The 15,527-nt window shown below is 32.1% G+C and overlaps 1 protein-coding gene across 1 annotated transcript; it reads left to right on the top strand.

The window, feature by feature from the left end:
* Positions 1–955: 955 nt before the first annotated feature.
* On the top strand, positions 956–9,030 carry LOC120626698 (5-hydroxytryptamine receptor 3B-like). Its single transcript, XM_039894329.1, has 12 exons — positions 956–1,183; positions 3,759–3,965; positions 4,200–4,331; positions 4,394–4,555; positions 4,718–4,908; positions 5,054–5,160; positions 5,523–5,654; positions 5,952–6,060; positions 6,837–7,032; positions 7,356–7,502; positions 7,630–7,790; positions 8,116–9,030. Exons 1-12 carry the CDS (start codon positions 1,093–1,095, stop codon positions 8,311–8,313), a joined length of 1,833 nt encoding a protein of 610 aa, XP_039750263.1. The 5' UTR covers positions 956–1,092; the 3' UTR covers positions 8,314–9,030.
* Positions 9,031–15,527: the final 6,497 nt, after the last annotated feature.

The raw sequence follows: 15,527 nt of genomic DNA, 5'->3' as shown, positions 1-15,527 counted from the left end.
TACAAGAAATATATAAATTAGTGACATCTGCATATCGTCTGCGAAAGGTGCAGAATTCATTTGTGGGATTGAGTATACACTATTATAATATGATTCTTAAGGTAATTTTGGACCTACCAATGCATAAGTTTAAAGAATGTGTTAAAATACATTTATTACAGCGAGGTTATTATACAATTGATGAATTTCTTAATAACAAGGTTGCTTGGAAGCATCTGGCTCCGCTTTCATCTCTCACAAGGTAGAAAAATTAATTTTAAAATGTAAAATGTAAATTGTTGATATTGGAAAAGAGCAACTGCTGAGTTTCTTGCCGGCTTCTTCTCGGTAGAATCTGCTTTCCAAACCGGTGGTGGAGTCACTACACACAGACAGACTTGACGTTTCAAAAGTGCTTATATTAATTAGGCCTACTTGAAATAAATGAATTTTGAATTTTGAATTTTGCTTATTAACGTCCCACTGTTAGGCACGGGCCTTCTCACTATTAAGTGAGTGAATTTAAGAGCGTAATCCACCACTATGCTTCAATGCAGTTGGTAAAACTAACTCAGACTGACTTAGCTCAAAAATCGTTATATTCTTGTTTATGCCATATTACTTTCTTTTAATAAACCATCCACCAAATTATTATTGCATACTAGGTGACGCAGCATCTTGAACATATAAATAAAACTGTACCGTTATTTTTAAGATTTCTTGCTAATAAAAAAATATTTAACGGGTGGTGAAGTGAACACACAAATGCGATTTGTTCACACTACTGGAAATATTGAAAATAATTGGGACGCCAAGGTGCTGGAATGGAAACCCCAAACTGGTAAATCAAGCGTTGTTCGGCCCCCAGTGAAGTGGAGGATTACGTCTCATCCAAAAAGTCGCTTGAAAATATTTTTAATCCTACTTACAATTTTATACAACTGACCGTCCCGTTACAACGCTCACAGCTCTCATGTATGTCGCACTGGCACATGTATTTCTGAACTAATAATTCCACTGTGTAGTAGCTTTAATTACGACTGTAGGATTTTAAAAAGAAAAATATTTTCGCCTGTGTTTTGTGTTTATGTAGTGCATTTATATTTAGTTAAAATGAAAATTTTACAGATTTACTTTGTGAATTGGTTTGCCTTGGGATATGTCACGGCACAAATCGATACACACTTCAATTTCACATATAACAGTGAGTTATGAGTGTTTTAGTTTAAGGGTTCTTAAACTAAAATATGGCTAATTTTAGTTTAAGAACGCTCAAACTTAGGCATTAGATTTAGCTTATTGTAATCATGATGTGCACCAAGTACAGTATATTTTTTATTGCAACGAACAAATAATAAAAAAAAATTACAAAAACGTATGTTAACATGCACTTCTTAACAAGATATTGTTTATCTTCAATCAAGAAGCTAATGATGAAGCGTATCTTAAGTAATGATATTAATTAATGTTTTTTTCCAAACTCCTATTTTCAAAGCCATTTAAAAGTACATTTTTATTTTTAAGTTAACGTTAAAGTAGCAATAATCTGTATTCTCACCAGGATTCTGTATAAGTACCTAGTAGGTAAGTGGGTATACATTTTTCCGAAATGCATTTTGAATACACTAAAAGGATTTTAAAACAATTTGTAGATTCCAACAAATCACTTCTACGGTTAAAAAATATTATTGATTTTAACAGTTGTAAAATAATTTTCGTTTTAAAAACTGTCACTCTACCAAATTAAATTTAAATCAATCGAATGAAAACAATTCAACAATGAAAAATGCAGTGAATTTATGCCAGTGTGAGCGCCGAACGCGCTGGTGGAATTTCGATTCGATCTCCGGAATCGTTATGGGGCAAAAAAAATCTTCAAAGATACGAGTATATTATAAGAATTCGACAATGTTAAGAACGTAGTATTGCCAATTTTGTTTGCCGTGCAGACCCTGGGGCCATGTGGTATAAATATAAAAAAAACTCTTGTAAGATATAACTCCGCGGTTGATTGCCATTGACATGGTCATCTGGTGAGAGAAGTGCTGGCTAAATTTTACGCGAAGGATCAGCCTGGCTGTTCAGCGCAGAAACCAGCTAGAACCTCTTGGCAACTATCCACGCGGGGGATGACTTATACAGTAATTAGTTTAGTTATAAGATGTGTAATATTATTTAAAAAAAAAGTACAAGCAAAAGTACAGCAGCAAGTAAAAACGTATCCACATTTCACGATAGAAGTCAAAATGACTTACATGCTATTGACAGATTGATTTCACGTGCTATTGCAATCCATAGATTCAGTGACGTCACGATTTAAAACATAATCTATTATAAAATATCGAGATCAAAGAATTATCGTTCTTTGATCTCGATATTTTATAATAGATTACATATCTATTTCAGTTTCAGACCTATAAAATATATATTATATTAGATGTATCACCTGATTTTTTTAACCTCAATATCGATTTTCTATTATTTAGTCTAAAACTGAAATAGTTACCTAACGACGACGATCAGGCACTATGTGAGTTTGAAATTTCCGGTTTTCCAACGATAACGTATCCAATATGTTATCCAAGATACTAATAATCTATCTGTGTAATAAATTTTGATTTAATCCGTTCTTACGTTTGAGAATTGAGTGTGAGCACATAAATAACCTCCTGACATTTTGTTTATAAGAAGCGTGCTATAATAATGTGTTGTGATTTTTTTCCAACAAAAAATCAGCACACTGCACATGGCAAATTGTTATAAGCCATAGTCCACTGAGATTAATGATTTTAAACTAGGTTTTCATTCGATCTCGATTGACCAATGACAATTGCACATTGAACTTTTCAAACTTGGAAACTTCGTAAGTTCAGAGTCTTGAAATGGAGCATTTAACATTTAGAATTCGCGCGATTCCTCGGATCGTTTCAATTATTCAAATTAATGGCTGATCATTGCGAATGAGGGCGATTGCATAAATGGTGGCAGTTGGAAAGCTTGCAGCTTCACCCGACGTTTTTAAATGGCACAAAATGAACTTTTCTTGACTGCAATCTCACCTGCTGGTATGTGACGATGCAGTCTAGGAAGTTAGGAGCATCTTTTTCAGAAGTCAGTCAGTCACTGTCAGTTTTTCATACATCTTTTGCCAATAAAACGCTGAATGTATGTAAAGTACACAAAATAAAATAAATAGGTAAAATCATACAAATTTGTAAGAATTTACGATTCAGTGCGTATAAATATTTTATAAAGTGTGTTTTGTGGTAGCTTAAACATTTTTTACAGCATTATGTTAGCTAAGTCGAGAAAAGTTGTGTTTTTAACACGCTTTTATTAGCTTCACCTGTATGTAACAGTAAACATTAAGCTACTAGATGGTAGAGGGCGTTAGCTGTTACTTTTTATAAAAATGTGTATAAAAAAAATATTCTATTTTAAAAAAGCGTAGGGTGCTTTTTAAAATATTATCATAATAATAATCACTCTACTCATATCTTTCAATAAAATATTTATAACTATTGACACCATGCGCCCCACGCTTTTTTTATAATAAAATATATTTTTTTTATTCACTCTATTATTAATTTATATTTATTGAAATTTTTAACACTATTCTGAATTTAAATTTATTTTCTATTTTTTAGTTCGGTTTTCTATAAAAAGCGTGTTTTTTAGTTTTTTTAAAACTTTATTTATTTGTAGAGCTTGAGTCAAAAATACACGCCTTCGATTAGGACAAAATGAAAGTAATACCCACACTCTTTTTTTTTTTTAAGTGGCATCGTATTGCAAAGAACATCTTTGTCAACATGGCTACAGCTACGAAGTTTTCTATCAAGTTAACGCAGAAGATAGGAAGATGGTAAAATCTGATCCCAGTATAGCATATGAAATGCATATCGCAATATTGGCAGCCAGTAATGGGCATATTCTCCTGTCTACTGTACCAAATCCTGATACAAGTGATCCTGTTTATGAGATTGGTAAGTAAATATTAGATGGCAAAACTATAAATGGTGATATATAGTGCTGGGATATTTTATCTAAACGCAAAATATTGTTACTTACCATTGTTTAAATTATCGTTTTACTATAAGATATAGGAATCCTGATAAAGGAATTCATTGAACTAATGAATGAAAACAGTATTATTGCATACCAAAAAATACTTAGATTGTATTTAAGATAAAATAATCTTTCATTTCTTTGATTTTTAGTCGTTGGTGGAGGCGGTAATAGATTCACGGAACTTCGTGCAAACCTAAAAAGAAATGCTAAAGCATCAGCAAAAACACTCCAAATTTTGTCTCCTATTGAATTCAGGGCATTTTATATTAAGATTACTGAAGGTAAAAAATGTACATTTATTTTACTAAACGCATAATGTCGGTAACTTTGAATTATATTTTAGATGGTCTAATTGAATTTGGAGTTGAAGGTGAGGTATTGCCAATCATTAGCTATCAGGACATGAACCCAATCACTGTCAGATATTTTAGTTTTGCTGCATGGTCTGGAGTGGAAGCAAAATTCCTCTATGATTGTCCTATTCCAACGACTAATGGCACTGTGGGTTAGTATTGAACTTCTATACACTATTCCTAATTAAGTATACCTAGTTAGTATAAATGAAGTGTTTAAAAAATACGTGGAAGCCGTAAAAAATTACCTATACTTAATATGTTTTGATAAGTATTTGAAATTTAAAACAAATTGCTTTAAAATATTTTTACAGCAACACCTGATTCACAAGCAGTGGAACCAAAATTATCGAATTCAGAGGAGTTGAAAAGAACTTTGTTACTTGGCAAAGACCCTGGTATGCCACCAGGACCCGATATTACTGTAAATTTAGGTGTTAGAGTTACTAGTGTGATGTATGATGCGTTTACTTCGAAATTGACCACCGGAATATCTGTTTTAAGGGTAAATAAACGATATTCTTCATTAGTCTTCTAACTTTTACTAAAATTATAATAGATTTTTCTTACTTTACCGTACAAATATGGTTGAATACATTCTAATTAAATGAGGAAAATATAAACCTTCAATATTTTTTTGTTCTTTACAGAAGTGGACTGATAATAGTTTGGCTTGGAATCCAAATAGATTCAATGAAATCGATCGACTTTCTTTTAGGCAAGGACAAATATGGAGCCCAGCATTATCTGTGTTCAAGTAATAGTTATTGTTTGTTAAAGCTTAAAGATTTTTAACGAATTTAAAATATAATATAAATTTATGACGATTTATTATTACAATTTAACTTCGGAATAATTATGTGTGGTTATTACTGATTTTATATGATTTTTCAAATTAATATGTTTTATACTAGGATCCTTCCTATTACTAAAAATTATTAAAATATTACTAAAATTACCAATTTTATGTGACCAAAAGTTAGACTCTTGGAACACTTCGTTCATGTTTAGTAGCCACTTTACCGGTGGAGCCGTGCCGCTTAACAAACGAGTTTTCAGTTATAATATATGTTAAGAATTCTTATTAAACGATATTACATTTTATATTATACATTTTAGCTCAGATAGCATTAATATGCTTGACGACAGAAACCCTGAATTGATATCAATGGACAACAGCGGTACTGCAATCCTACACATGAGAACTACAACTGACACTTGGTGCTTCGACTATGAGAATACTGTTACAAAGTAAGCATCATATAACATTATTTTAACATTGGTATTAAAAGACTTCTGGTTGACCTCAAGCAGGCAGTCGGTTGTAAATAATATCCTAGACATGATGTTTTGATCTCACATAATATTTGATGATTTAAGTAGTAAAAATATTGTCGGAATGTTTACTTCAAACAAGTTTTTTTCTTAATTAGGAAAATTTATTGGTAAAGATATTGAGTTTGGTGTTAATGTTTAATAATTATAATCAGTAAGTTGAAATGGGTTTAATTTATTGATACAACTTTGAAATGTTTGAAATTTGACCAGGTGGCCACGTGACAAATATGAATGCGCTATAGTCATTGAACTTTGGGAAGTTCATGAAAAAGTTACATTGAATCTACTCAACCCTTCGACAAGCTATGAAATGGAAATAGTAAGTCATCACGTATTCCCTGTTCAATAAATACTTATGACGAAAGTATTAAACTAGTTTGGAAACTATACGAATCAAAACAAATTTATTTAAACTGTCCCCATCAATTTCCTCAGAACAACGAATCATGTCTGTTACCACAGATCTCTGTAATTTATAAACCGATATGAAAAATTATTCAAGAGATTATCAAGAGACCTCTTCAAATTCTGTAGCGATTTAGAATTTTAAAAAGTAACTTGAGTATTTGCTTTCGTAAAGCACCATTCAGTCAAGCGAAACTGATGAAGACCACGGGTCGCCACCGGAACTACATAATTATAAGGGTTGCGATTTGATTATGGTATATGGTTAGTAAGTAATTTATGTTCGTCCCAATAAAAATGCTGATTGTGATGTGTCCAACCATTAACGCTCAGGTTCGGGAAAAGAAATATTTTGTAAAAGGTTTTGAGCGCATGATATTTGAATACTAAAACACAGATAATTGCAATTCTAGCAACTTAGAAGCAAAAAAATAATTAATTTACCTGAATATTTAAAAATTAATATGGTTATTATATTATTAAATATTCAGGTAAATTGATTATCCCATATGATTATCTCACCACTATCTATTGGCTAAACACGATCGCCGCCTTCGTCAAAGCAGATGAGAAAAGCGATTGATATATTATTAAGATATGTGTGATAAAACAATATGTAAATGCAACAATTACAAACATATTTTGAACAGAATATAGCAGAACGTAATTTTTTACGATTAACTATTTTAGATGACAGGTATAGATGAAGATATTAAAAACGCTTGGGAAGTTACGACTAAGCAGAATATCGTAGATGCTGCGGCATGGAAGAAGACGTACTCAGTCAAAGATAATTACACGCGCCAAAGTGACAGATTAGTAATAAACGTTACATTGCAACGTAGGGCAGCTGTTTATAATATTGTATTTTACACACCTTTACTTGGTAAGTATTCATATTATATTGGCAACAGCGCGTCTGAAAGTTTGATGATCTGTAGGGGTCATACTGGGATTTGTCGGTCGACAATTGGTCGGTCGGTAGCGGTAAAGCGAAAGTCAATATGGCAATTTTTTGTAAATAAAGAACATTGTATTTTAATTAATCTATTTAAAAACTAACTTATTCAGCTTTCAAACTATTGCCTTGAAGGTTTAAAATTTTAGGCAAAATGAGTGCTCCTTATTTAACGCCTCATTTTAATGAAACCAATATTTATAACCCAAGATTACTATTTAATGCATATTTCGAGTTTAATGTATTTCCAGTTCTAGTTACATTTGTGCTGCTCTCATTTTGGAGTGAACCTTTAAGCATGAAGCGAGTTTGGTTTTACGCCGGTTGCAGCGTTGTTATTTGCATGGGACTATGTTATATTGACGTTTTGGTTCCTTGTCATACCATTCCTTCCATTTGTAAGTATTTTATCTACTACGAATTATAATATACGTTAAGATTAGGAATATGAATGAATATAATATTTTTATTTTTTAATTATCGGTGTATGGCAAATACTTTAATAAATACTTATTTAATTTACAGTGATCCTATATGTTGCTATTTTATTTGGAGTTCTCTTGGCTATGTTAATTCACATGGCGTTAATGACTTCCGTAGCCAAAGGCATATGCAAAACTGCCATAGTTCAGAGCATCTTAACTTCATATTATTTTAGAAGTTTATTCTGCTTGGCGCCCTTAAAGGTAATAAAATTTTGATGTCTTAACTTCAATGTAAAAGATGTAAAACACACACTATTGTTTTGACATGCTCGGATGTTTCTTTTTCCATCCATCCTGTGCGTTTATGAATCGAATGTGATTTTCAGTGCTGACAGATGAAAAAGCTTATAAGCAGGCTTTTTTATCTGTCAGCACAGCATTGCACGTATATCAGTTCTTATTATGATAATCTCCCCTCCTTAATTGCAGATTGAACTGTGTAGTTGATAATTCAAATTTAGCACTTTGCATAACTTTTTTTCATCCAACTGATTTTACAAAAAATATATTAATTATTTGTGTTTAGGTATGCCACATATACGAAAGCGTGAATGAAGGTTATGACACTGATGAAGTGGAACCTTCGAGAAATAGTAACTTAGAAGAAATGGAAAGTGAAAAGGATGAATACAACGAGTGCAAAGATCTAGCTGAGGCCATGGATAAAACAATGTTTGTCATCTACTCCTTAGCATTTTCTTTTATGCTGGCGTTGCATTTTTAACGTTTTGCTGTTATTGTGATTGGTTTGTAAGGTAATTGTAATGTGGTGGAAAACCAAAATCCGTGATTCTTGAGCTAATATGGACAATATTTTGGAGATTTTTCTGGCGATAATTTAATCTAAAATCATGACAAAAATAATATTTTTATATTACATTTTATATAAGAAAAGGCAAATAAGAAATTTGGTTGTGTCGATGAATGTCTCCTTGAATGTTGTCGTACAACATTCAAGGAGCTGAACGTTGAGTTTCCAGATTTATATTTCGATTTAAGTTAGTTTTTAACAACTTCCCTGGCGCAGCAGCACTGTCATAGATGTGCTGCAAGCAATTTAGTACGAAAAAACTGAACCAACTGAAAATTGCATGGGTTTAATATAACTGCCATTTCCATAACCAGTTGGACCTCTACCATCTTCGATTGCATCTCTTATCTACCTAAACTTAATATAAACCTCGATTTAGTATTATGTTACCGGAAGCAAAACTGTTAGAGGATAAATTCTCAACATTAAATTAATTACCGCTATAAAGTTTTTAACGGACAAGATCTTTTTCCAGACCAGTGGTTGCTTTGAAGTTTTAAAGGCCATAACGAGTTAATGCGATCAAAGCCAAATTAAAATAGTGAGTTTAAATTTTGTCTAGCTTAACTTGGGCACTGATGCAAGAAAATCTTGTTAAAATATTTAAAAAATCTAAATATTTTTTTGTACAAAGTATCTATATTTATAAAATTATGTTTTATCTATGTTCACTTCAATAATTATTACCAGTGGTTAGAAAAAATACATAAACTACAATACTAACCCGATTATATATATTTATGTTAATATCTTTATCAATTTTAAATACTATTCAATTAAACTATTATATAATCTTGCTATTTTATATGCTTCCTAATTTTTGAAGTAGAATATTCTCTACAATCTGTATAAGACATAAGTTACAGAGAAGTTTCTCAGATTCTAGATTCAAGAAGTTTCAGAATTTCAGAAATATTTCACTATTCAAAGACTGAACAGACTGTTATTGTTTCAATTGAGTTCCAGTGCTGGCTTCGGTTCCAGAATGTTTGACTTTGCGAGAAGACAACCCTTAGTAGACAACTTTAAATGTTTCTTTGGCAAACTTTGTGTAAAGTTTGTCTCTGCTAGAGGACTATATGAAAGGTATAAAGAGGTGATGAAAATCTGGGTTATGTTTGTTGCGTGCTTCACATTAGGCAAGGTTAACATTCACAACACTGAAGCTTTAGTCGAATTAGTTTTAGTTACAGACTATATAAATTATATATAAATTAGTTAATATAGCTCATTGTTTTTTTAATCTCCATAATTTTATTGATTATAATACCATTCTACGAATAATCAATTATATTTTTATTTAATCCCGGCAACTGTGTTTCCTGCCACGTATAATTTGAGTACCTTCAAGGCTAGAGTGAATAGGCTTTTTCTAGGCAAGCGTGCTCCAACCTAGACCTCATCATTGCTTTCTAACGGCCATGATTGTCGTCAAGCGCTGGCCTATCGTATAAAATATAGTAAAAAATTAATTAATTAATTTTAGTCATTAGTTCGACTATTCAAACGTTTTTATTTTGGGTTGGTCGTGTACAGTGTCTGCAGGGATTACAGGTCCTGGGTCAGGTTGCTTCTAAAATAATATTTTACGATATGCAATTTTATTGCCCTGAATTATTTCCATAACAGCAACTGCTATTATAGGGAAGTCCGATATTTAGGGGATGTCACCCTGAAGTACGTGGTTCGAGGGTGATGATTTCCAAACTTTGGGCTGGTACTGAAAATTACTATAATTTTTGACCCGACCTGTTAGTCCGAACCCACGAAGTAATCTTTAGTCAAACATGCTCACTGCTGGACCAGTGATGCAGTTCTTATTTGTGTTAGCATGTCACTTTATTTAAGATTCTAGCAATCAAAGTTCAGTTGTTCCATTTCTTTTACTATTTTGTCTTAATCTAAGCGTTGGAGCATGAAAGATTCAATATAGTCTTTTGGTACCTATTACCTATCGTGACATAATTTGTGTAAATCTGTAAGTGCTTTGATGGACTGTTAATTTCGCAAAGACCAACGTCGCACCAAACGATAAGCGACCATTATTATTCATCACGAAGAAAAAAAAACTATCACCACCGCCGTGCAAACTCCAGATTTTTTTTCCGATGATAGGCACGTTTTGGAAGACATAATCAAAATACCTCCAATAGCTGTTAACCAAATACAAAAATAGTAAATAACAAAAATAAAAACACAAAATGAAAGGAGAAAATTCCGCTTGACCGGTCACCCTTCGGGCAAGTCATCCGGTAAATAACAATGCAAATTTAGGGTTTCGAATTTTTCCCTTTGAATTATATTATATATACTTATATATATATAAAGTCCTGACTGACTGATTATAAATATAAATATAATTAATATACTACGACAATACACACATTGTCATCTAGCCCCAAAGTAAGCGTAGCTTGTGATATGGGTACTAAGATGACTGATGAATATTATTTATGAATAATAAGTAGCCGAAGGAAGTATACCAATCAAAATTTGGCCAACGTAGTGGACTCCTGCCCAAACCCTGCTAATTCTGAGTGGAGATCCGAATGATAACATGGTTGACTGTATCTGGCTGATGGTAATACAATGCAGTCCTCTACCACACTCCTAATATTGATTATTTCTTTTAAAAATTATAAAACAAAGCTCCGGTTTTACAATTTGAACAACAATCGACCTCAAAAGTTAGGTGGTAAGCGAAGTCTTGTTGAAGTAAACTCAAGTTTTATTAAGTTCGCATTGAGCGAAACAACTATTTCTCAGTCTTCAATAAATTCATCCACTAATACGAGCGGGGAAGTTTATTTGTAGGAAAAATTTCTCGAGATACAAACTTAGGAACGTGCCGGTTGAGGCCCGCTTGAATTTTATTTGATTCGATTCTATTTGAAAGGTTTATTCCTCACGTACAAGTATGTATTTTGAAAACATGTCGGCCCTAGAAAGCATTTGATTATTATTCTTTTCCTACACGATACGCGTACCTACCTACCTATATGATATAGAATACGTGTTCCACCTATTTATTGCACATCGCATACACTAGACATCCCCTCGTAAATAAAATATTGCAAACGCTTTATATAAATAATATGTAAGCATTTTATACTATATAGGAGTATACCGTGTGATTAGGGCAGCTCAGGCAACAGTTGTTAGCAACTTTCTACCCGCGTACCTACTTCGTACGAGGCGACTAACAAAATGTAACACAGAAATTGAATCAGCGTCCTTTGATATACTACCATCTACTGCGATCAACAACCCGTCGGCTAAGCTAAACCCGAGAGGCCTAAAGTCAAACAGTGGACTTTTATAGTCTAATAAGTAGTAGTAGTATGATGAAAAGTAGCTCTGCCTTTGTTTAATTTCACTTCAAGCGGTAGCGGGCTAACCTGTAAGGGTAATGTAAGTATAATATAATAATAAATACACTACGACAACACCAGTGGCGTGCACTTCATACATGCACAAACGCACTGCATACCCAAAAATTTTTCTATAACTTATAAAGGGAAAGGAGTTTTCAATGGTATGCCATCTTCTTTATATAAATAAAATAGGTTTTTGACCAGGGTATGCATAAGCATACCCTGGTCAAAAACCTTGTGCACGCCACACATATCGCCATTTAGCCCCAAAGTAAGCGTAGCGTGTTATGGGTACTAAGATGACTGATGAATATTTTTATGAATAGGATACACAAATACATATAATATACATATATAAACACCCAGACACTGAAAAACATTCATGGTCATGATTCATCACACAAACATTTTCTAGTTGTAAGAATCCAACCCACGGTCTTGGACTCTGAAAGCAGGTTCGCTGCCCACTGCGCCAATTGGCCGTCAATCCGGAAGTTATAAATTCCTAAATTACCACGGCCGGGTACCGAACCCAGGACCGTTCACTCAAAATACCTCAGCGCTTACCATCGCGCATAGAAGGTACAATTTTAAGAGAATACCTTTTTCTTTGTATTTATATATTAATAGTAGTTGTCTAATGTTATTAAACATGAAACAACTATCATTTTTCATTTATAATTACACAACTCGTGATTTATTGTGTATCACATGTGGTTTAATTTTTCTAAAAAAATAGCATACTTTATTTGCGTTTTATTATTACATTTAATTCTTGGTGTTAAGAGCCGTAACCTTGACCAACTGTGTTCAACGGGTCAGTGTACATGTAATACCTGATTGAGGAATATCTTTGACAGATCTTATGAGCGAAATACTATGTCAAATATATTAAAATCAAGTTGATTGGATGCTATGTTAGGGCGTGAAGGGAAGACGAACAAACAAACAGTTTCGCATTTATAATATTAGTTATTATTATGTTACAGTAAATTTATAAAGTGGGTAAATAATTAAACTTTTAAAACTATAAATTCATATTTGCCAAATATTTATGGACATGAAATTGAGTTGGTGGGTATTTTGACATAAATGCGACTGCAATATCGAACGATGCAAAGATACCTCCCGGTGTCTTAGTCGTTTATCAATTACTAACAAAATAATTCAAAGGTTAGAAGGCCTTACATACCCAAAGGCGCGTGTTATAGAGGAATGGCATTTAACAGGCTTTAAGTTTTCACACGTCTCATAATAAATCAATGAAAATCTATCAAAAATAGAATATCTGTCTATCTCTAATCCAATTTACCCAGCGCATTGCTCTATGCAATTCAATCCATTTACGATTCAATCCAATTGCAAAATCCGGATTTTTCATTCAGCTTACAGCGTATTCAATTCTGTGACATTCATGAAGTATGATTACTCTAATAGAACCGAATACTGTACATCTAGTTTTATGTTTCTTTTCTGTTTCGTACCGTACATACTTGAGGACAGTGCTGCTATCCTGAACTAGCTCAGTGTTACAAACGTTATGTAACGTTAAGTTACAATAATTCAACAACAAATCTAGCAAACGAAGAGGAAATATATCCATTATACTTAAACTCGTGATTACAGCTAGCCAAAACGTACACTAAGTCAGTAAAAATATATATTATATACATTACAAAAAATATTATTAAAATATCGCTTGCTTCAACGGCGAAGGAAAACATCGTGAAGAAACATGCATGGCTGAGAATTCTCTACAATGTTTTCAAAGGCGTGTGGAGTTCACCAGTCCCGACTTATGTGTGGGAGACTTGTGCCCTACAGATAAATGCAAAATATATAGACATAAATACACCTACTAATGACTAAAAAATTTCATCCACTATTCCACAAATCACTGCGTAGTTATCATTGATATCGCGTGTAATATCTGACTCGTTTGCTGCTCGACTATTTAGGTTTATTATGCAAAAAAGCCAATATTGTTTCCATCAAAAATTAATATGCTATTAAAAAAAATCATACAAATATTCGAGGGATTATTCGGTAGGTATCATTGACATCATATCGTGTGTAATATCTGACTCGTTTGCTGCTCGACTATTTAGGTTTATTATGCAAAAAAGCCAATATTGTTTCCATCAAAAATTAATATGCTATTAAAAAAAATCATACAAATATTCGAGAGAATATTCGGTTTAAAAAACTCTTTAACTTTATTATTAGTTGATAATATATCTTATATTATAAGATGAAGTAACTACGTAATTCTAGGTGCCAATTTGTTTTGGTATTAAAATTTTAAGTTTAATAGAGTTCACGGACCCTCTTTTGCTGTCTCATGTATGAAATTATAAATTGAAACACGAAGTAATATTATGAATCTGACCAAAAAATTTTATAACAAATTGTTCTAGAATAAAACAAGTAAATAACCACCTCAATGCAACGACATAGAATGTGCTATCATCAAGCTATAGGCTATTCAAATTAACGTATACCGAACGAAAGTATGATCACAGTTTGTCGCACAAATTCCTTTGTGGCAGGTTCTACTACTTGCTGATTGCGTTGCTGTTTAGTTCAAAGAAGCTGTACACAGTGTATTTTGGAAAGATACTAGTGCAAAATCTCATCATGATTGCAGAAGATTTTCGAATTCTTATTTTGTAAAGCTTTACAATAAAATAATAATAATAATAATAAAATTAATAATCTGTTTATTTCAGGCAAAGCGCATAGTGATACATTTAAAATTACAAAAATAGAAAAAAGAACAAGAAATATATAATCAACCTACAAAACCAAATTAATATTAAAAATGCAATATAAATATAAAATTAAATAATAAATTAAAAAGATAAAATAAGAAATTACAATGAATGATTAAAATTTAATACATGTTGCATTAATATTAAAGCCATTTTAATTAATTTCAAAGTCTTTTTCATATTGAATATTATTAAAAACAATTATATTTATATATGTCTACAAGAAATGTCAAATAAAAATAGTAATACTTTTACATACTCCATTAATGATCTGTGTGTGATGAAAATTTATATGGATATGCTATTTTATGTAGTAGGTAAAAATGAAACTATGTAATTAATTGTAATGATAGTGCTTTGTTAATGATCTCCATTTGAATACCAAATTCGCAGGGAGATCATTAATAAACCATAGTTAATAATTATTATAGGCGTCAGGCCGTAGGCGTGCAGAAACTCACTATAAACTTAAGAGCCGAGAGAGCGTGAACAATTTTTGGGGGTATTAAAACTGAAAGTTTCTAAGGTGTTTTCTTAACCTCAGAATAGCAAGCTAGAAATCACCATACCGTTGTAGTTGTTTCGTAAGTTACATACCATTTTTATACCTATGGAACACTAAACGGTGTAATTATAATCTTTAAACAGCTGAAATTTAATCTATAATCATTTTTTTGATGAACAAAAAGTCTAATTTGGAAGCAATCCTGATCTTTTATGCGTTTTAAAGTTTTGTGTGGGAATTTTGTGCATATAAAAAAAAAAACTTTTTGTTACAATGACAGGCGTTAAGTAATAACAGTTCCATTATAAAATTATTAGTCGTCATCCTCCAAATATCATCTTATTTGCAATACTTTTTTTACAAAAAAAAATCGCTATAAAATTGAAACTTATTAAACCCTCCATAAGAATTGCTGACGCCCTCTTAGAATATTACTTATTATATATTCATTTACAATAATAACATGGTTATCGGTGG

This window comes from Pararge aegeria, chromosome 1 (genome assembly GCF_905163445.1).
Source record: "Pararge aegeria chromosome 1, ilParAegt1.1, whole genome shotgun sequence".
Classification (NCBI taxonomy): domain Eukaryota; kingdom Metazoa; phylum Arthropoda; class Insecta; order Lepidoptera; family Nymphalidae; genus Pararge; species Pararge aegeria.
This window is presented reverse-complemented; position numbering and strand designations above follow the sequence as displayed.